We start from the raw sequence: 23,596 nt of genomic DNA, 5'->3' as shown, positions 1-23,596 counted from the left end.
TTTCCACATGTATAAAAAGATTATATCTTAATTAATAGCCCTACCCCAAAATCAGGACATCAGTGGTTTTAGTCAACAGTAAAAGGGGATTCCAGTGACATTTACAACTAGTTCATGGGTCAAAACAAAAACAAAAAATCACAACCACAGCGGAGTAGACCTAAAAGTAAGAACTTACGGCTATGTCAAGATTGATTTTTTTAAAAAATAATGTTTGTTATTTAAAAGAGTTGAAATATGAAGTTTATGTAGAAAATTCCATGGTTATATTTCAAAACACTATATTTGTTTTTATTATGGGTGCAGACTTTACAAATGTCGTTTTCTGTGGTCTTTATATTTTTTGTCTTAATATATTACATTTCTAGGTATGACCTTAAAAGATTTTTACAAGATTATAATTAGGACATTTGTAATTCAGAATTGAATAAAAAAGACATAAATTACCTCAATTTTTCCATTCTTCAAACTTGGTAGTAGTTGTTGTGTTTCTAATGTTTAGATTAATTCATCAGTTCAGTTTGAATAGCTGTTCTTTTTATTAACTGCAGAAATGTTTGCCTTGTAGAAGTGAGTAAGTCAGGAACATATATGTTTAAAATCTAAAGTCATTATAGGTAGATTTTTAAACTTTGGAACTTACAGTCTCAGGGCACTCATTCTTAACAAGATAGCCTGTTCCTGTGGCCTGGACCATGAAGCAGGTTTCCAGATTAAACAGGTCTTTCCACTCGTCATCCCATTGCTTTATTTTGCTCGGTGATTTTTTCGGTCTTTCTGTATTGAAAGAGAGTAAGATCCAAGGTGCACAGGTGATACACTTTTTTCAAAACACACATTTGTGCTTTGAATGTATTCCTGTGTTATAATTTATCTTGATCATTTTAGGAATATATTGTATTTTTTCATTTAAAATTCTTCATTTTTTTCTGTATCAACCATGTCCATGTATTTTTATTCTTACAGATAATCTATGCTTATTTATGCACGTAATAAAGGCAAATAGTTTTGACTTTATTTAAAAATTTAGACTAATCTTTGCTAAAAGAATATTTTAGCAATTTGAAACTGCATTAAATTACCTTGCCTAGAATGTTAGGAACTTTTTCATTGATTGACATGCATTCTGATTTCAAATTTTACCACTTTTTTTTTTCATTTCAAAATAGGAAGGGTATGGAGTCATAGTCCTGAACCCAAATGAAAACTATATTGAAGTGGAAAAGCCAAAAGCGCACAAACATTCATCTTCTGATGGCACAGAAGAGCCAGCAGAGAAGCGGGAAAGGAAAGATAAAGTCTCTAAAGAAACAAAGAAGCGCCGTGATTTCTATGAGAAGTACCGTAACCCCCAAAAAGAAAAAGAAATGATGCAGCTGTTCATCAGGGTGAGAAAGTGCACTACTTCCCTGCACTGCTTCTTTGCTTTTCTTAGTATTTCATCTCATATCAATTATTATATTGTCCTAAAAGCTATTGATTCTTTACTTTTTAGAAAACATTTATTTTTCATGATCATATGTCTATTGGATGGGATTTTTCTTTCTTTTTAATTAAAGTTATAAAACCTTTCACTCTTATTTGCTTGCAACCTTTTATAGAATCTCTAATGTAGATCCTGTTGTCTTTTGTGTCATTAGTATTTCAAGTAACCATTTATAAAATTTTAATATGATACAGCCAAAAGGAAGAAAACTTTTTAATGCATGTTACTACTTCAAGGCCTGATGAATATAGCACAATAATTCTAAGATAAGATGTAAGTAAGATTGTCTGCATCTGTGGTGGCAAGTTTCCTCAGATGCTTATGAACAATTATTCATCCATAGTGTCTAAGTCATTTCAGGGTGAAGTAGTTAATGTGTCAATAAATATATAAGCTCAAACCATTCACAGGCAGTGCTATGGGGATTTGTGCTCTTGTCAATTCCAGTGAACATTTGCACAGAATCATGGGATCCCTACACGTAGTGCCGCTCCGGGACACAGAGTTCTGTACTGACACACACAAACATTTTTGAACTTTGTCATATTCTTTGAAGATACCAGTGTGTGCCGTTTTCAAAGTGTGTGTTTTGTTTGCTAGAATTTAACAGTAAAGCATTTAATAAAATACTGCTGGAAGAAGGAAGATAATAAGTTGATATATTCTTTAAAGTTGAACAATCAGCATACTTAAAATTTAATATTTTATGTTTATAGAGAGGGTTGGGAAAAAAATAAGATTCACTGTATAGCCCAGATTGGCTATGTAGTCCAGATTTCTCTTAAACTTATATGAAATTCTCATTTTTCCCTGCTGGATTACAGTGTGAGTACCAGATTTGGCTCTATCCTGTAATGTAGTAGTGACATTTTAGAATATTCAATTTGACCCACGTTTACATTTATCCTTAAAGATTACTAGTTAGATATTTCATACCATCTCTGAGGGAAAATGCATTCATTACTGGTTTTATTTCTTAATCGTTTTTATGATATGACACAATCTTTCTGGTTTTAGAAACTGAACTCCAGTGACAGTCAGTATATTTTCAAGATCCTGAAAACTGTGCCCTGACCAGGAATACACAGAATATTTAATACCATGAGTCAAATTAGTTAAGCAGAATGTAATATTTCAATTTTTGTGAATCATCCCACTGTTTAATAATTACTAAATTTAAAGTCTCTGAAGTATTCTGTTCTTTTCTGCTGTAGATATATAATATCTTTGCACAACTACACCAAAGTTTTCATACTGGCTTTTACGTCTATCTGGCTTTTATGTCTATCTTAAATTTTGCCATATCATCCCATGCCTAGCTACCATTTATGATAAAGTACCTCTTGTATCCAGTTCCAAAAATGACTTTGAAGAGACTTTTTAAATACTTGTAGTCTTCATGTGTGTGTGTGAAATGGAAGCAGCACCGTGACTTGGCAATGCTGAGATGCTTATTTCTGCATTGTTTGCTGTCATTTGTACAGATTAAGTGTCTCAAACACTCACTTGAAGAGTGGCTTCTCATTTGCCTTCCATTCTGTCTCACCAGCATTGCTTGGGTTTTTCTCTCTGTCTTTATATGTATCTGTTTTCTTTATTTTCTTCATGTCTGCGTCTCTGAATAAACTCTTTTGACTACTAGGATTTGATTTCTTTTGTTTTGTTTTTAACTTTTCACTTAATTCTTTTCCAATTTTTATATTGTTTATATTTTTCCATCTTTTTTATTTGTTTATGAAGGAGGAGAATAGAATTGGCCTTTTTTATTGTTGTTTTTGCCATTTGCCCCAAATGAGCTTTCCTTATAAAAACACTCCTCCTCATTTGGACCTTGGGAGCTCAGTCCAGTGCTCCAATGTGGGTCTCTGTCTCTAGCTTCATCCATCACCAGATGAAAGTTCTATGGTGATATGCAAGATATTCATCAGTATGGCTATAGGATAGGGCCGTTTCAGGCTCCCTCTCTTCAGCTGCCCAAGGATCTTACTAGGGACATCTTCATGGACTTACTGGGTACACCTCTAGAGCCAACCCTAAAATGGCTTCCTTAATTAAGATATATACTTCCACAAGCAAGGAAGTCAGGACCACGAGGGGTGCGCCCACCCACTGAGATGTTGGGGCTGATCTAATGGGAGCTCACCAAAGCAAGCTGGACTGGGACTGATGGAACATGTGATCAAACCGGACTCTCTGAACGTGGCGGACAAGGAGGGCTGACTGAGAAGCCAAGGACAATGGCACTGGGTTTTGATCCTACTACATATACTGGCTTTGTGGGAGCCTAGTCTGTTTGGATGCTCCACCTTCCTAGACCTGGATGGAAGGGGGAGGACCTTGGACTTCCCACAGGGCAGGGAACCCTGACTGCTCTTTGAACTGGAGAGGGAGGAGGAGGGGGAGAGGGAAGGGGAGAGGAAGGGAAATGGGAGGAGGGGAGGAGGTGGAAATTTTTAAGTAAAAAATTAAAAAAAAAATAACCTAGTATAAGGAGAAAACAGACATTGAAACAGCAACTTTTACAATCTTGAGTCTAAATTGTTAATATAAAGAACCCTAAAAGTCAAACTATACCAAGCTGTGAGCTTCCCAAGCTGTATGTGACGCTACATTACTGCTCAGCATAAAAACAACCTGTAAAATATTTCACTCATGACAATATTTATTAATCTTCTAAATTACATGATTTGGGTTTGCTGGGTTGAATTAAATATGCCATGGAAACTAAATATAAAAAATAAAAAAATAAAAACACTCCTCTGAATTATACAGGCTTGTATGTGACTTTTTGAGTCAACAACATATTTTCTTAACCCTATTTTTCTTAAATTACCTTGGATTGTACATAATAGCATGTATATGCGGGAACCCTTTAACGTGCTTCTGAAAGATAAGGCTTTCTTCAAAATCTGAAAAAGAATGTCTTGTCAAATGTATAGTGCATTCATTCTTAGGTAATATTGATTCACTCAAGAAATTTTTTTCCTTTTATATGTCTCCAGGTATTACCACATCATGGTAATAATAAATAAATAAAGAAATTAACTTTTTATATTCTTCTTAATCATTCATGCTTAGACTTTCTCATCTGTTGAAAGGTTCATACAATATGTTTTGATATATTCCCCACCCCCAGACTCTTCCCACAGCTACCCACCCTATTTTGTGTATCTTTTTAAAATAACCCATTAGTACTAATTCATGCTGCATAAATTTTCCTGTAGAATGTGGTTGACTTACCAGGCAGTACACTCTTAGACAAAACTGTCTCCTTTTCTAGCTGCTAATATTTGCCAGTAGTGCCATAGACAGGGGTGAGATTTCATACCCAAATCCCATTAATGTGGTGGGATTTGACCTGGCTTGGGCTTGAATAAGTTCTGTACAGGACCTATTATCTGTCCGATCATAGATTCTGAAATCAATAATGGCGCCAGTTATGGGTTTCATTCTATAGAGCAGGTCTTAAATCTAGTTAGAAATTGGTTGCCTTCTTTTAAGTGAACTGATGCACAGGCTAGAGTCATATAGCTAGGAACTGATAGAAATGTGTGTTCAAATCATGTAATTAGCATGGACTTTTGTCCCCATATATCTTTACCTCATTGTCCTTCCTAGAGAAAACAAATTATGGAGTTGAAATAAGAAAATTAAAAATATTTGGGAGGAACATGTTATGCTATAGTCACATCTGTTGGTAATAAATATATTTTATTAAAAATATATGTTAGATTTATTTTTAAATTTTATGTGATAGATGTTTTGCCTGCATATGTGTATATGTGCCATGTACATGTAGTGCCCCAGATATCAGAAGAGGGCATGGAGCTTCTGGACCTAGAGTTACAAATGGTTGTGAGCTACCATTAGGTACTGGGAAGTGAACCTAAATCCTCTTCATCAACACCAAGTGTTCTTAACCGTTGAGCAATTTCTTTACTCTGTGTGTGTGTGTGTGCACATGTGTGAAGATCCATGTGTGTATATGTGTATGAATGTGAGACCACCCATGCTCTATCCTGAATGTAGAGGTCAGAGGACAACTTTGGAGAGAAGTTCTCTTCTACCAAGTGGGTCTTGGGGATTAAGCTTGGGTCTTCAGGCGTGGCAGCAAGCTCCTTTACCACTGAGCCGCCTCATCAGCCTTAATAAAAAGTTCTGACCACCTCTAAAGAACAGAGGAAATATGTTCTTGCCTAATAGGATAATCAATATTGATTTAGATTTATTGATGAGATTGTTATCAGGATAGTATAAACTTTATGGGGGCCAAAAACCTAGTCTATTTTTGCTCAGTAGTGTCTTTTGAGCCTAAAAGACGTCCATAATAACATGCATTTGTAGAATAGAATCTTCTCAATGAATTTTGAATACGATGGTAGAGCTTTAATTATTTGCTTTAAATAAATCCTGCACTATTAAGATAGATGGCTTGGTTTTTCTCTGTGGTTGCACTTTAACTAAAACAAACAAATGAAAACTATATTACTAGTTTCCTACCCAATTGAGCAGTCAAGGTAAGATTCTAAAAAGTAAGTAATATTTCATTGATTCATATAATTTGTATAAGATTTATTGTTGATGGATTTATACATTTTTAATTGAATGTATTTCCTTTTTTAACCATATTGTCAGTGCTAAAATTATGGGTGGAAGTGAAAATATTTCATCCTTAGCTACAGTTATTTCTATTTCACACATCTGCTCACATTTACTCTAATAGTGTTTGCTTTACACATTTGCTCTACTGTGTGTACACTTGGTACTTTGTTTCCTTTCCTTCCCCTTAATCTGGATTCTACTCAGATGAAATATTGCCTCTGATACTATAGCAATAAGTGGTGCTCATCCAAACCTCTGAAAATAATTACAAGTAGGTAACCCTTTCCCAGTTTATCATCTGCTATTTTGAGGTAGCTCTTGCACCTTTTGTCTCATAATTCTGTTATTAATATAAGTTTACATTTTATTTCTCTACATAGGTCTCCCTATGATCCTCTAACTCTCTGAGTATACATTGCACCTTTTTCCATTTTCAGTTCTTAATAGTAAGCAGATAAAGTCACTTTTTTCAATACAAAATAAATTACAGGAGATTCAGAAAAACACTGAACTCTGAAGCACTAAACAGTAAGAGAAATACTTGTCCCACTTACTAGAGGTTGATCCCTGAAGAAAGAGCAAACCAAGAAGACTAGATTGTGGTGTAGATAGAACTAGATAAACATGCCTTCAACATAGAAGTGAAGTTTTTATAAAATAATTAAGTTGTTAACCAGGCAGTGGCAGCGCATGCCTTTAATCCCAGCACTTGGGAGACAGAGGCAGAATCTCTGTGAGTTCGAGGCCAGCCTGGTCTACATAGTGAGATCCAAGACAGCCAGGACAACACAGAGAAACCCTGTCTAAAAAAAAAAAATAAATAAAATAAAATAAAATACCTACTTTGCTTTAAGGCCAGGTGGTTGCGAACTCTTTTAATCCCAGTACTTGGGAGGCAGAGGCAGGTGGGTCTCTGTTCGAGGCCAGCATGGTCTACAAGAGCTAGTTACAGGACAGTCAGAACTGTCACACAAAGAAACCCTGTCTTGAAATCACCCCTTTCAAAAAAAAAAAACAACAACAACAACAAAAAAAACCCAATCTCTTTATAGAACTTACACAATAAAGGTAGAATACAGACAAAGGCAGACTAGATGCTGACCATCTAACATTATGTTGTGACTATTTGGATATCTCTTTTCTAAGGTCAGATGAAGGAGTGGTCTGTACTCATGGCAAATGAAGAAGGTGTAGACAGCATGAAAAGTTTTTCTTAAATGCTAAATTTGGAGAGAAAGGAGAAAGTTACATAGCCTTCGAAGAATAAGTCCAAATGTGAAGAGGCATTTATAGACTAGGACTCTTGGCAGAACCTGGCCCTGCACATTGAAGATACTCAGATGTGTGGATTGAGTGCTTGTTGACATCTATCTAAAATTCTTCTTTCTTAGCACTTAGGATCTTTGGTGTCGTATAGTTTTCTGACTGATTTTTAAAGCCTTTATTTGAATTTCTCTCTCTTGCTCTTTTTCACTTGAATTCTTTGAAATTGTTAAGAAACAGCCAACACTGTAAAAGTTGAAACTCTCTGAATTGACTGTGTTGGCAGTGTAGTGAGGGCTGACAAATGTCTCCTGTCTTCTTTACTCTTGTCACTGTATCTATTTCAATGAAGAATTTTAGCAATAAAGTTAAGTTTGTATAAATTAGAAACAACTATTATTTAATCCTTGGAACCACCTTATTTTTCCCCATAAAGATAGAGTCTTTCTTATTCAAATGCTTGGGAACAGAAGTACTCCAGATTTTGAAGGTTTTCTGATTTTTGAACTTTTTGTACAGACTCATGATCTGAAGTTCCGTAAAAGCCAAATATTTTTGAATAGTGACCAGCCTGTATATTCAAGTATTTGCATTTTCTTCTTCTCTGGCTTCTAATAAATAGCCAATCTCTTTTCAAATTTATGCAGGTATGTAATATATATAGACAAACTTAAAATAGCGTGTGTGCCTAAAACTGTAGGCTTAGTCCAGCCTGTTTTACTTGCTGACTGTCTGTAAGTAGGTGTGACTACACAGTGGATTATGTGGTACCTTTCTGATACAAGAGGAGCAGGGCATAAGAGATCAAAGGACTAACTCTTTCATGTAGAAACGTCCCTTAGCTATGAACTAATATACTTGCTATAATATATTATGGCTTCTTAAGGGGATTGATTTGGTCTAGGCAATAAATATTGTCAGACATGCCTGGCAGGAAAACTTGCTTAATATGTTTGTAATAAGATGGATTTTTTTTTGTTCTTAAAAACATCTGCCAACTCAATTCGAGAGTGAAGACAGAAAATGTCATCAATTTAGTGGTAATTCTATAAATTTAGTTTCTTTCTGAGCAACACATATCAAGACATACAAAATTCCCAGTTTTAACCACCACTGGTTATAGTACTTCGTAAAATGATGAAACAAAAACATTTTATTTTTATATGATGTGTTAATTAATTCATTATGAATTTTAATATTTTAGCTGATAAAATTTAACAAGCATCTTGCCAACAGATCATTTTTTAAAGCATCTGTTTTTTAATGTGTTGGTTTGAGAACTGAGTCAAATAGCTAAATATGTACATATTCATTAAAAAAACATATTTCCACCCCCATAACTACGGACACAGTATTTTATTTCTTGGACCACCAACAACTGCTGCTATTCACATTGGATTTAGCATGCTTAGAAATGAATGCTGTATATTTAGCATTCTTTAACCCCAAGACCTTTAGGAAGATAACTGGATAAATAAGAGATGTTTTGGCTGGTAGCTCTAATAATCAGTATAAAATTATGTGCATGCATGTACATCTACACACACAGAGAGATGTTTGAGCTGTATAATGTTACTTGTATTTATGTTTTCGGAGATGACCATTTGATCTTAGATAACCAACTTATGTATATGTAACAACAGTTAATGAGAAAAGAGGCCATGAGCTTGAAGGAGAGTAAGTGGGGATACATGGGAGGGTTTGGAGTAAAGAAAAGGAAGTAATAAATGATATAATTATGATTTTGAAAGAAATAATTTTAAATGTTTTGTGTATTCTCATAAATATGCCTAAACTTAATTATATTCTTGAGAATAGTATACCTTACAATGAAATGTCATATGATGCCATTTGCTATCCAATACGAATCTCCCCTGCAACATTCCCTGTTCCCTTCCCAGCTTCATGGTGTTTGCTTCTGTTTTTTGGAACATGCACTAATCTGTAATTGACTAATTCTCCATCCCCCAGCAGCGGGCTTGTGCCAGTAGCTCCTCAGTGAAGTGTGAAGGCGGGAAAGTACCTTCCTCAATCTTCGCTGGACTTGGATGGCTTGACTGTGTGTGTGTCTGCTGCAGGTCACCATGGCTGCCATGAGCTCCATGCCTGTCTTGTTTCACAGCAGTCCCTCATCCCAGCTCTCACATTCTTCTTTCAGGGCTGTTGATAATGGGACCATTTAGGGCTGGGTGATAGTCTCTCATTCTCAACACTTTGACCAGCTGTGAGTCAAAGTGCCCTCTACTGCTGCCTTCTACAAGAAGAAATTCCTCTGACCATAATTGAGATCAGTCCATGTCTATGGGCATAGGCATCCATATTTATGAGGCAATTTGATAGCATAACCATTAGTACAATACTGTTAGAGAGGAAGTTACCTAATTTGTTTACAGTTGATTTCTTTATAGCCAAATATGTGTTATCCTTAACAGTAGAGTCTTACCATGTAGTTGCTGTGGGGAACCAAATGCATTGGCAATAACCCGTGTTGTTTTTTTCGTTTCGTTTTTCTCTTTATGAGACCTCTGATACTTCTCTGACCAGTCATCATGGGAAGATGGGAAGGTACGCCATGCTGGTACTGCAGTTTTCATTTTAAAACCCATATCTCTGAGGAGTGGCATCATCCATTCATGGTTTTTATGTTCCAGTTCTTTTTATTTATTTCAGTTATATTTTGAAATTAGCTTCCATGTGCTTTTTCATTATACTTGGTTTTAGCTAACCCATCTACTAACCCTTCCTCTCCCTATTTCCCTACCCCATCCTTATTTAATTCTGTAATACCCAGTATTCACCTGTCTTCTTCCATATCACAAGGTTCTTCCATCCTTCCAGTTAAAATGTTTCATTATGTTGTGAGATAGTAGGTTTCCATATGGTTTTCTTTTGAGGATCCCCGTTCACCTCCTAACATCTCTATACTTCTGTGTTCCTCCCAACTTTAGATTTTCCACACCCACTGTTTATTCCACCCGTCTACTCTCTTTTCACCTCCAGTCTATTATTCTTCTTTGTTAATCTGCTAGTCTTCCAAAAGCCCCTTTGTAGTTTCCTTGCTTCCATTTGTGCTCCAAGTTAACACATAAAACAAAAAATGTGAAGTTGGACCCTGCACATGAGAATTCTATGCCTGAATTACTTCACAGTTTAGTTTCTTCCACGTCATTTATCTACCTATAATTTTCATGATTTCATGTTTTCACAGCTGAATAATATTCCATTGTGTATATGCACCACATTTTTTGTATATTCATTATAAAGTATATCTAGGTTGTTTCTATCTACTGTTGATAGAGCAGAAGGGAACATAGATGCGCAAGCATGTCTGCAATAGAATATAAAGTTCTTTGGGTGTCTTCTCAGTAGAGGACAGGTGGGTCCTGGGGTAGTTCTGTTTCTAGGCTGTTTTGTTTGTTTGTTTATTGAGAGGTCTTGGGATTTCTTCACGAAGTAGTCGGTACTACACACTCCTTCACAATGTTTTTCAGGATTAGGTTCATGAGTTGCTTCGTAGATTTATCCTTTGGGTGCAGGCTCTACAACTCTGCATTTTGATTTGTTATAATTTTCTGTAGTGGTCTCCATCTGTTGCAAAGAGAACTTCCCTTGATGAGGAGTGAAGCCTAAACTTTTCTATAACTGTAAGGACAAATGTGTATGTACTGTTATTGGGAACTGTACTCACCTAGTAAATTAGTGGCAGTAGATTCCCCTCCAATAACTATGATTTCATTAGCACTTAGTATTATTTAGGTTTCCAGTACCAGGCATGGTATCCTTCATGGTGAACATGTGTTACATTCGATTAGAGAACTATTGGTTACAAGTTATGCATGACACTACTGCATAGGAAGGACTGTTTTGATAGCTTATTCAGATAACTATGTTTTCTTTGATGCTATCTTAACAGTCGATACAATGTAGTTACTGGATACAATCTAAGACACATTTCCTACTCATGAGAATCTGCTGGTTTGTTCCCTACTTGAATGGATCTTATAACCATCAAGAATTGTGTGACATCATGGATTTTCTATTTGAAAGTGATTATCTCACTAAATTAAACAGATTGTGCAAATGTTGACGTATTTTATTATACAGAATTTAAAAATCAATCCACTATTATTAGTAGCAATCTTATCAGAAAAGTTTTAATAATTAAAAAAACTATCAAACATATTAGGAAAATACATCTTTTTTTAAATTCCCAGTTTAGCAACCTCAGTTTTCATCATTGTGAACAAATGGTACTGTTTGTTTTTCTTGGACTGCCAGTGTTGCTTATGTATTTACCAGAAAATAATTTCCATGTGCACAGATCTGAGTATTTATAGTTTGTCTATCAGTCTCATAGGGGAAAATAGTATTTCATTAAAGATGGCCTTCTTATTTAGAAACTGTATGACTGTCATTCCTTCTGACAACCATCACAGAGAGCATGATATGCCCATATACAGATGTACTCTGGAATTAAGTGTAGGTGACAGTAATTTTTTATTTTTTGTCTACATGTTTTTCCTCCATATGCAGCGATGAAGATTTTATATATGAATGTAGTCAAGACGCTGCCTTCACAAATGCCATGTCAGTGGGTAGTTTTCAACTTTTATTGCATGTTTACTATTAATTCAGATGCCAATACAATGAAAAAGACAATTCTTAGTATCATAGTAAAATAATTCTTACCTTGTGACTCACAAAATACTTCTGTGTCTGGAGCACATTTTTAGAACCCTTGGTCTATATTTCTTCTCTGGACTTGAACATAGAAATAATGACAAGAAAACAACTCATGAGACTAGATTAAGAACCATATTTTATTTGGAGTTTCTATCTGGATGATACTGATGATTACTTCTCTCATCTGGTAGCCTGCAGAGTACACTCCAGCACTGATTGCTAGTCAGTATGGACAATAAGCTCCATGGTTGATGACATGAGTAAGTTGTGTCTTTGTTGTGTCAGCCATTTGGGCTTACAGTCGATTGAGGGAGATTAACCAGTAGCCTTGGCAAATGTCTATGATGTTTGGGAATTGGGGGATTTTTATGGGACCCTTACCCAATAACTCAACAAGACAGAATCCATTCCTCAAACTGGAGGTTTTACTTGGTGGCATAAGATGCCTTGCTGGCGCATTGTTTCTGCCTTTACATGGTGACTCTATTTAAATTCCTATTATAGATAGGAAGCTTCTACAACAGAAGTTTCTGTGTGGCTTTTCAAAGGGCCTTTAATATTAGCTGTCCTTTCCCATTCTCCTTTCTTTACTCGGGCCCTCCCATTCCTCTCCCCATTTAATCCTCATATTCGAGTTTCCCCTTTATTGGTTTAAATTTGAAATTCTGTTTAAATGATAAATTCTGTTTCCCTTCTTTAGAATACCCCCTTCCTATCCATTCCTGGTCCTTTTGCCTCCTAGCTATCTTCCTCTGTGGTTATTCTGATCAAAACATGCATATCTAAATCTTAAAAACTAACAGCCACTTACAAGAGAAATATGCAACATTTGTCTTTTGGGGTCTGGGTTATCTTTGGATAATTGTTCCTAACTCCATGCAGTTATCTGAAAATTCCATGATTTTATGTTTCTTAACAGCTGAATAATATCCCATTGTGTAAATGGACATTTAGGCTGTCTCAAATTTCTGAGTATTATTAATAAAGCCTCAGTAACATGGGTGAGCAGATAATCTCTTTGTAAGAAATGGAGCTCTTCCCTCACTCGCCGCCGACGGCCTGCTTCGCCTCGTGCGCTCCCGCCGCCGCCCCGCAGAAATGCTTCGACTACCCACAGTCCTTCGCCAGATGAGACCAGTGTCCCGGGCACTGGCTCCTCATCTCACTCGGGCCTATGCCAAAGATGTAAAATTTGGTGCGGATGCTCGAGCCTTAATGCTTCAAGGTGTAGACCTTTTAGCCGACGCTGTAGCTGTTACCATGGGGCCAAAGGGAAGAACGGTGATTATTGAGCAGAGTTGGGGAAGTCCCAAAGTAACGAAAGATGGGGTCACTGTGGCAAAGTCAATTGATTTAAAGGACAAATACAAAAATATCGGAGCTAAACTTGTTCAAGATGTTGCCAATAACACAAATGAAGAGGCCGGGGATGGCACTACCACAGCTACCGTTCTGGCACGTTCTATTGCCAAGGAGGGCTTTGAGAAGATCAGCAAAGGGGCCAACCCAGTAGAAATCCGGAGAGGTGTGATGTTGGCTGTTGATGCTGTAATTGCTGAACTGAAAAAACAATCTAAACCCGTGACAACCCCTGAAGAAATTGCTCAGGTTGCTACAATTTCTGCAAATGGAGACAAAGATATTGGAAACATCATTTCGGATGCGATGAAGAAGGTGGGAAGGAAGGGTGTCATCACAGTGAAGGATGGGAAAACCCTGAATGATGAGTTAGAAATTATTGAAGGCATGAAGTTTGACAGAGGATATATTTCCCCGTATTTTATTAACACATCGAAAGGTCAGAAATGTGAATTCCAAGACGCCTATGTTCTTTTGAGTGAAAAGAAGATTTCTAGTGTGCAGTCCATCGTGCCCGCTCTGGAAATCGCCAATGCTCATCGGAAGCCCTTGGTCATCATTGCTGAAGACGTTGATGGAGAAGCTCTAAGCACACTGGTCTTGAACAGGCTGAAAGTGGGTCTTCAGGTTGTGGCGGTCAAAGCGCCAGGGTTTGGGGACAACAGGAAGAACCAGCTTAAAGACATGGCTATTGCTACTGGTGGTGCGGTATTTGGAGAAGAGGGGTTGAATCTAAACCTTGAAGATGTTCAAGCTCACGACTTAGGAAAAGTTGGAGAGGTCATTGTCACTAAGGATGACGCCATGCTTTTGAAAGGAAAAGGTGGCAAGGCTCAAATTGAGAAACGCATCCAGGAGATCACTGAGCAGCTCGACATCACCACTAGTGAATACGAAAAGGAGAAGCTGAACGAGCGTCTCACAAAGCTCTCAGATGGAGTAGCTGTACTGAAGGTTGGAGGAACAAGCGATGTGGAGGTGAATGAGAAGAAAGACAGAGTTACAGACGCACTCAATGCCACGCGAGCAGCTGTGGAAGAAGGCATCGTGCTAGGCGGGGGCTGCGCTCTGCTGCGCTGCATCCCAGCCTTGGATTCCCTAAAGCCTTCTAATGAGGATCAGAAAATAGGTATAGACATTATTAAAAGAGCACTCAAAATTCCCGCCATGACCATTGCTAAGAACGCGGGTGTTGAAGGGTCTTTGATAGTCGAGAAGATTCTGCAGAGTTCCTCAGAAGTTGGGTATGATGCCATGCTCGGGGAATTTGTGAACATGGTGGAGAAGGGAATCATTGATCCAACAAAGGTCGTAAGAACTGCTTTACTGGATGCTGCTGGGGTGGCCTCCTTGCTAACGACAGCAGAAGCTGTAGTGACCGAAATTCCTAAAGAAGAGAAGGACCCTGGAATGGGCGCAATGGGGGGAATGGGAGGGGGAATGGGAGGTGGCATGTTCTAATTCCTAGAATAGCGCTTTGCCCTTACCAATGAACTGTGACAGGAAGCTCAAGGCAGGTTCCTCACCGATACCTTCAGAGAAGCTCCTGAAGAAAATGAAGAGAAGGCTGGCTGATCACTATAACCATCAGTTACTGGTTCCCATTGACAATACATAATGGTTTACTGCTGTCATTGTCCATGCCTACAGATAATTTATTTTGTATTTTTGAATAAAGACATTTGTACATTCCTGATACTGGGTGCAAGAGCCATATACCAGTGTCCTGCTTTCAACTTGAGTCACTGAGGCAGGCCTGCTGGTCCGTCCGCTACGGTCAGGACTGTGGCACTTGTGCCACCAGACGAGAGGTCAGAGGCAGCCTTTATGTGGAGCGAGATAACTGTACAGAGTAGAGAAGTATCCAATTATGTGACAACCTTTGTGTAATAAAATTTTGTTTAAAGTTCAAAAAAAAAAAAAAGAAATGGAGCTCTTTGGGTCTGTGCTCAAGAGTCGTATAGCGGATCTTTTGGTGGATTGGTTTTCAGGAAACATAGTGGCTGTAGCAGCTTATGCTACCAGCAGTGCATGAGTGTTCTTCTTACACTACATTCTCACCAGCATGAGCTGTTGTTTTAATAATCTTGGCCATTCTGAATGGTGTAAAATGAAATCTCTATTATTACTTCCTTGATGTCTTAGAATGCTGAACTTTTAAAAACTGTTTTCAGCCATTTTATGTTTCATATTTTGAAGAATGTCTATTTAGTTTTGTAGTTCATATTTTAATTTGATTTTTGTTTTTTATGTTCAAAGTTTTTTAAGTTCTTTATATATTCTAGATACTAATCACTTATCAAATATATGATTGACAGAGATTTTCCTATTCTGTAGCCTCTTCTTTGTTCAGATGATGGTGGCCTTTGTGCAGAAGCTTTTTTGCTTCATGACGTCCCATTTATTAATTGCTTTCCTTAGTGCCTGTGCTGAGTAAGTCCTGTTCAGGAAATCTTTTCATGTACAAATGAATTAAAAAGCTATTTTCTCCTGCATCTTCTCTCAGATTCAGTATATCTGGTCTTAAGTTGAGGTCCTTGGCCCACTTGTAGTTGAATTTGGGGCAGGGTGGTAAATATGGCTCATTTGTATTCTTCTACATATGGCAATCCACTTTGACTAGTATTATTTGTTAAAAATGCCATCTTTTATACAGTGTTTATTTCTGGTCAAAGTCTAGTCAAAAGTCAGGTGCCCTTAGGTGTGTGGATTTCTGTCTGGGTCTTCAGTTGTACCCATTGATTGGCGTGTCTGTTCTATGCCGGTGCTGTGCTGTTTTCAGTGCTCTAGCTCTGCAGCACACCTTGAAAGCTGAGCTAGGGACACTTCCAGAGCATATGCAGATTGTCCTAGCTGTCCTTGTCCTGTTTGTTGTATTTTCATTTGAAGCTGGAAATAGCACTTTCAATTTCTGTGAAGAAATTGTGTTGGAATTTTGATGGGGATTTATTGAATCTGTATTCTGTTTTTGGTAGGATGGCCATTTTCACTTTATTAATCCTATTGATTCATGAGCATGGGAGATCTGTCCATCTTCTGATACATTCTTCAGTGTCTTAAAGTTTTTGTTATACAGGTCTTTCAATCACTTGGTTAGAGTTGTCCCAATTTATTTTTGAGCCTATTCTAAAAGGTGCCATTTCCTTGATTTCTTTCTCAGTATTTAGTTTTTGTATATAGGAAAAGAACTGCTTTTGTGTGTGCATTGATTTCATATCCTGCTACTCTGCTGAAAGTATTTATTAGATGCTCACTTTTTTTCTGGGGGTTTAGTGTCTTCATGCATACAATCGTGCCATCTACAAATAAAAATCCTTTGCCTTATTCATTTTCTGTTTGTCTTACTACATTAGCTAAGTCTTCCAGTAGACATGCTTTTAATTTCTCTCCATTTACGTTGACGTTGACCATGGGTTTGCTGTAAACTGCCTCTATTATGTTGACTTGTGTCCTAGAGGATGGAAGTAGGCTGGGAGGAGGAGCTTACAGTTACTAAGTGTAACTCTGAAGAGAATTGAATAGACAGGTAGGAAGGTAAAGGTCACCTACCTGAGTCCCAGCCTGTTGATACTGCTATGGGTCTCTGGTTAAGAGTGGTTTAGCCTGTGTGCAGTATTTAGAAAGAGGTGCAGAAAGGAGAGGATAAAGGTAGCAAAGTTAGGAGACCCTAGGTCTTACCAAGAGGTTAAATCTCAAGGTTGGAGTGCTTTCGGCAGGGACAGTCTACTGAAGAAGTTAAACTCTTGTTAGTCAGTAGCATCAATAACCATAGATTATGACATTTTTATGTAGTTTATATGTTGCATTGTAGAATGTATATAAAGGAAAATTATAGTGAAATCTGGAATCAAAATGTCCTTTCACTACTATTACTGTATTATTAGGAATAAAATTCAGGTTCTTAGCAACTCAATTATAAACTACAGTGAATTGTAAACATTTGAGAATTAAAATTTTTCTTTACTAAATACAACTTGAAAAATGTTTATATAAATATGTTTATAAAAATACAGTTAGAAAAATGTTTATATAAATTCTTTTACATGTTATATAACATGACTTTTTGTTAAAAATTATAAACTACTTCAGAATTTGGCACATAAAGGTAATTAATTTGGTAGATGTTTTGACACATTCTGAAGCTGTAATATTTCAATTCTCAGTTATGTGGTAGTATTTATTCATGATTCTTAAAATTGTTTTGCCCCTTAGTTTTAGCTCAGGTGAAGCTAATCAGACAGCTATGGAAGATTTGAGGACTTTAAGAAGCACTCATGTTCCTTGACTTTGTGTCCTCTGCTCATTTCCTCCACCTGGCCAGTGTTCTCCCTGCACTCCCTTGGCAGCAGGCGCTGCTTGGTACAGAGAGTGTCCTGCGCGAGCAGTAATGGGTTCTACATGTCAGAAAATGTTTCACCTAGTAGTAACTAGCAGTTTTAGATTTTTCAGATTTTCTTAATTGCTAATGATATTATTAGAGTTCCTTGTGTGTTTTTATATGTGGCAAAGATCAAACCAAGAATATTATTTCAAAAATGGTTAAAATAATGAACATAATGGGAGTCTATGTAGGTCTTTACCTATTGAGATGATAACTGTTAGGCTTTGTTGCAGAATATTTTGTAGGTAACAAAATTTTTAATAAAGCATATATATTTTATTACTAATGTCCACACATCTTACATTTGGTACTAGGCATTCTAATAAGAAAATGTAGACCTATGTTCTCATAAAATGTGCTCATCCATTTACACATACTTTCTAGCATGGCCAATATTTCAAGTTCAATTTGATTGGATTTAGAATGACTGTTGAAGGAATGCTTTGGGGTGTGTCTGTGAGGGTGCTTTTAGAGTAGTTTAACTGGGGGCGGGGGAAGATCCCTGAAGGTGGGCAGCGGTATGTGTGACTGGGATCACAGGCTGAATAAGAAGGACTATGTGAGCCATCTCCTTCTGCTTCCCGAAGACTAGAGATGCCATGTGAGCAGCTGCCTCTGTGGTCATGCCTTTCTCATTATGATGGACTGTGCCATCTTTCTTTCTTCACTGAAATGCTCTCTTCCGTTGTACCTTTCTAGTTCACTGTTATGGCTAAATCAAATACACGCTATGAAAAGGGAAGGTCTCTTCCTAAAGAAGCAAACTTGTAGTTTTGTTGTGAATCTGAGGATGAAGATACTGTCTACATTTTGTTGTTGTCTTATATACATTAAAAGACTAAAATGGTTTGGGTTTTGAGTGGTAGTATGGATATAGAGTCGGAGGATGTTGAGATTAATATGCGATTAAAACATCAACACTAAACAGATGCATCTGTGAATATTAGTGCAACTTACGTCTTGTGGCTCAGAATGACCTGTATTAAACGGAGCCAGTTATCTGTGGTATTTTTATAGTTCGGTTGCTAGCTTGCTAACTGAGTGGAATTTCAGAGAAATGTTTAAATGTTATTTTAACCAGTAAGTTCTTTAAGAACTTGTGGAATTTTTATTGAGCAACTTTGGACTACATGCTTGGGAATTGAAGATCAAATACCATATGACTTTCATAGCAGCGAAGTGAATACTCTGAGGGAGGTTCATGTAATATTTGTGTTAGTCCAGGTGCACTCCAATCCCAGTGGGCTGCCATTGGAAGATTCAGGGAAAGTTTTCTGGGCAATGCCTAAAATTCAAATAAGTTAGATAAAGGAAGGGTGGCAAATGCTGAGAGCAAGACAGTAGTTTTTCTCTTACCTAAAGGTTTCCATGGTGTCAGGTACTCTTGAGGAGTGTTCAATAAGATCAAATGAAAAGTTTCAAAATAATTTGTAAAGTTAGGTTCTTGCATCTTTCTACATATAAATAGTATGATGACGTCTCCTGCCGTGCCATTCTCGCCTGACAAAGACGTAAATCTTCTTACTCATACTACATATACTATCTATCTGTTAGTCAAGCCATCTGTGGTATCAGACCAACCATGAAAAATCACAATGCTTGTGTTGAAGTAACCTCTCTACTTTAATAATGGATACGAGTAAAAGAAAGCTGGGTTGCAATGTGTGTATACCAAAGAAAAGTCATTGAGAAAGGGTGAAAGGTTTTTATTAAAAGATACAGGATATAAAAATAAATATTCTTTGCCTGAGGCAGGAAAAACAAGCTCAGATGGTTTACTGGCCCTTCCTTAACGTCAAAGCTACACTACATGGCAAATGCTTAGTTATGACAGAACAGGGTGTGTGTGTTTGTGTGTGTGTTTGTGTCATGTGTGTGCTTCATGATTCTCTGCTATTTGCAGCCCAGGTGTTTGCTAGGCATTTCCAGATGTATGTCCTACAGATGGAGGCATTTGCAGTAGTAGAAGCTGTAAGCACAGGTATAGAAGAAAGAAATCCTACATGCAATTGGGTTTAGGAGAAGGTGGTTAAACTAGAAGGCTTCCCAATTGAAAAAAAAAAATATTCATTTACAAAAAATACTTAAAAGAATATGCCAGCTTTCAAAACAAATGCAATGATTTTTGCTTAGCTGCCTATTAAACATCTTGAAGCAGAACCGGAATTCAGCTGTTTTGTGTTCCTTTTAATTTAAATATTACAAAATTCTCTTCTAACTGGTTTCATGCTATGTGAGGAAATCCAAGTGCCTCTGACCCCTTGCCCTCTAGTTGTAATGAAGCAGGAAGGAGTACCAGGTTATACTGTGTACCTTATTTGCATTCTGACTTCCTGTGTGCTCAGCTGACAAATGGGTACCACTTTACCTTTCCTGTTAACCCCTCCATGATAGCGATCACACTTTCAGATGAAAAGACCTCTCAAATATAGAATAACATTTTTATCCATATAAAACACCAAATTAGCCCGCAGCAAGGGATTCCAGCCAGTAGCTTAGTGAACCATTGAGCATTTTGGTGTCCCTTGCATAAGCCAGACATTTTTACAGCTGCACCTGAAAGCACGGTTGGTAGCTTCTAAAAGCTACAGCTTTGCAGCTTCCTGCCCAATCAGCAGGCCACTCTCTACTAGTGTCCTCCTTCCCAGGAGCTGCTTACTGCTTATGTAATCCTGAGGATCCTCCTGGACTTCCTGGGTCTTGTGAGCCTCCTTCCTCTCTCCGTGAAGGATTATGTCAATTCAGAGGCAATACTTAGACAAAACTAAGAATTCCTAATACTTGAGAACAAATCCAACTACTATAATATGCTAATTTAACTCAGAGAATTACTTCTGAATATTGCAGATGAAAATGATTTAAATAGAGGAATTTGAGGAAATATTTTGCCCAATTAATTACTACAGTTAGTTTATAGTTTTGGGAAACAATGCAATCATTTATTCCAGTTATTAAATTTCCTATTGTGGTTATTGTCCATTCTGCTGTGTAGCACATCTTTACATTATTATCATCACTAGACAGTTTTTGCCTGAAAAGAGACCAAATTTTGTTTCTGTGTCATGGTATCCACAAGTGGACACTGAATCCCCTGAAGATATCAAGGACCTTTAACGTGGATGACGAATATGAAAGCGAGTCTAGGCGGCCTCCTAGAGCAGAACTGAATATCTAAGCAGGAGGAGCAAGGAACACCGATCTGCACGTGTTCACAGGCCACTACCACCTGATAGGGCAAGTATCCCACAGGAAACATGAGAAGGGTCGGTTTATGCTACATCAAGCACAAACACATTCACCTGCTGCCTCGATTTGTCAATAGCCTGGTCCTCCCTTAACTGCCCAGGAAGCTCTAGTCCCTGGTTCTGCTGTTCTTCAGACACATGATTGCTGAATAGCCTCCCTTAATCCTCAGGGATTTGTGAATTGGATGAGGGTCAGTTTTCCAGACATAGTCCTTCTTATGCTTGAGTGCCGTTGTCATAGCCAAAACCAGTTACTTGTTTGTAGGTGGTTTTGTGTGTATGCATTTGACCAGATGCATGTATATATAAGTAAAAAATATTGTCAAATTAATTTAAGGACATGTGACTTAAAAGACTGTACTAATTGTTAACGAAATGACTTAAATGCCTAAAGTACAAGTGGCCTTATCTGCACAAAGGAGATAATCATGCGTGGCCAGAGTATCCTGAGGATTAAATGAATGAAAGAATATTAAGCTTTAGCAAATATAGAGCAAGCACTTGAAAAATAATAGCTGCTGTTATCAGTGTTTGGTGGAGTTTTAGAGCTTTTTGAAAATAGCATGCGTTTTGTTTTCCTTATCTGTTTGAGCTGCTCTCATTTTCACTTGATATTTTATACACCATGAAGTTCTTGTCAACTGGAAATAGCTAAAGAATGTAACAAGTTTATAACAAAAGGGAGAGAAAATCAAATATAGTTATTTTTACATTCAGGAGGAAAAAATAATGTCTGCAACATTCACTGTCAAACATACTACTTGTTCTTTTGTTAGGGGACCCAATAGTAGCAGATTTCTCAGTAGTGGTGTTTTTTGTTTTTAATTTAAATGTAGTTTTATAAAGGAAATGAGTCAGTAAGTAGTGTTATAAAATGATTGTACAAAAGTGTAGTTTAAGGAGAAGATAGTGTGATTGTATGTATATACTCCACCTGCTATTCATGTTAACAGTAGATAGTGTATATAATGTGTGTGTATTCCACCTGCTGTTCATACTAACAGAAGATGTATTCTCTGTGTGTATTCTACCTGCTAATTCATACTAACAGAAGGTGTATTCTCTGTGTGTATTCTATGTGCTAATTCATACTAACAGAAGGTGTATTCTCTGTGTGTATTCTACCTGCTAATTCATACTAACAGAAGGTGTATTCTCTGTGTGTATTCTACATGCTAATTCATACTAACAGAAGATGTATTCTCTGTGTGTATTCTACGTGCTAACTCATACTAACAGGAGATGTATTCTCTGTGTGTTCCACCTGCTAATTCATACTAACAGAAGATATATTCTCTGTGTATTCCACCTGCTATTCACACTAGCTGAAGACAGTGTGTATTGTGTATACTGATATTCCAACTGCTATTCATATTTTATATTATTTAATATATGCGCTTTATAAAGATTTTATGAAACAGTAGGTGAAACAAGTGATTCCAAAGGACAGAAATGGTGGCATAGTGCCTCATGGTTCTAGGCTTGTAACCTTGTGTAATTTGATGAAAGTGTTATTTCCTCATCTTGATGAACTCCCTAGAAAATTTCATTCTTCTTACAGTATATATTTTAGCATTATTTTACTTTAAATTTAATTTATAGTTATATATTCTGTTTCATAAAGTTTGCAGATTCTTCTTTTCAATTATCAGTTTATATCTTATCCCTCAAGGACTGGCCTGTGGTTCTTTATCTGAGATGTGCTCCCAATCTTCCCGTTAGGTCAACCACAAAAATTAAGATATGATAGAAGGTCAGTGAACGAAATTCATATCAAAACAAGTACTCCCCATGTCATTATGACAGCCTGCTGTAACAAATGTGTTTCTGTTTTAACTTAGGAAAATTAATTGCTAAAAGTAATTTAATCTGACAGAGGTGGGTGTTGAAAGGCTCCTGGAGATGTCATGAAGCGACCTTCTGCCAATGTGCTACCAAAAGCCGCTTTAACAAGGAGCTAAGGGAACAGTGCAAATTCTTTTATACTTTGTTAATTAGTTATCGATTTGAAACAATGCACTTCCAAACACTGTTGGGTGAACTGTATGCCAGCAAGGTCACTGTGTGGCTGTCGACCTCTGACAATCTTTCAGCACAGGTGACATTTTGAAGGCTTTTGTTCTGTTTCCCTAAGGTTGAGAAAGCATGGTTTTCTAAAATTACCAGCCTTTTACTTTATTCATCTTTTCACTCTCAAATATTTTGTTTGCTAATAATATCTTAGTCATATTTGATTATGTGACATGATTCTAATTTTTGGTACCCTTAATCTCAAATAAATACATATTCATCAAAGAAAGTATCTATCTTTAAAGGAGAAACAAGTTAGAGGTTTCACAATTTATCAGGTATAATAGATCAAGTAGGGAGGGAGAAGGGAGAAAGGTTTGTGGGAGGGAGTACAGGGAAAGATAGCAAAAATTAAAGGGTATTTGAGAGGTAGTATGGAATCCTAACACAGTGGAAACTTTCTAAAATATATGAAGGTGATCCTAGTGAAGTCTCCAAATAATGGGGCAGGCAGACTCCCAACTGGCCATCTCATATTGCCTAACAAAGCTTCCAGTGCTGGGATTA

At 37.1% G+C, this 23,596-nt stretch overlaps 2 protein-coding genes across 6 annotated transcripts in view; both read left to right on the top strand.

The window, feature by feature from the left end:
* Positions 1-23,596, top strand: part of Fam172a (family with sequence similarity 172 member A) — a 428,434-nt gene that overhangs the window by 186,754 nt on the left and 218,084 nt on the right. For all 5 annotated transcript variants that reach the window (XM_057790094.1, XM_057790096.1, XM_057790095.1 and 2 more), the window contains one exon: positions 1,170-1,388. In XM_057790094.1, coding sequence (XP_057646077.1) covers positions 1,170-1,388 — 219 coding nt within the window. The remainder of the gene's footprint in view (positions 1-1,169; positions 1,389-23,596) is intronic.
* Positions 13,078-15,279, top strand: LOC130887580 (60 kDa heat shock protein, mitochondrial-like). The gene has a single exon (XM_057790092.1). It carries the CDS (start codon positions 13,133-13,135, stop codon positions 14,852-14,854), a length of 1,722 nt encoding a protein of 573 aa, XP_057646075.1. The 5' UTR covers positions 13,078-13,132; the 3' UTR covers positions 14,855-15,279.

Source organism: Chionomys nivalis, chromosome 15 (assembly GCF_950005125.1).
Source record: "Chionomys nivalis chromosome 15, mChiNiv1.1, whole genome shotgun sequence".
Taxonomy (NCBI): domain Eukaryota; kingdom Metazoa; phylum Chordata; class Mammalia; order Rodentia; family Cricetidae; genus Chionomys; species Chionomys nivalis.
The sequence above is the reverse complement of the archived record's forward strand: the minus strand, read 5'-3'. Positions and strand labels throughout refer to the sequence as shown.

What these genes read in the sequence shown, in the direction of transcription:
- LOC130887580 (XM_057790092.1), top strand. Translation starts at nt 13,133, where the DNA reads ATGCTTCGACTACCCACAGTCCTTCGCCAGATGAGACCAGTGTCCCGG.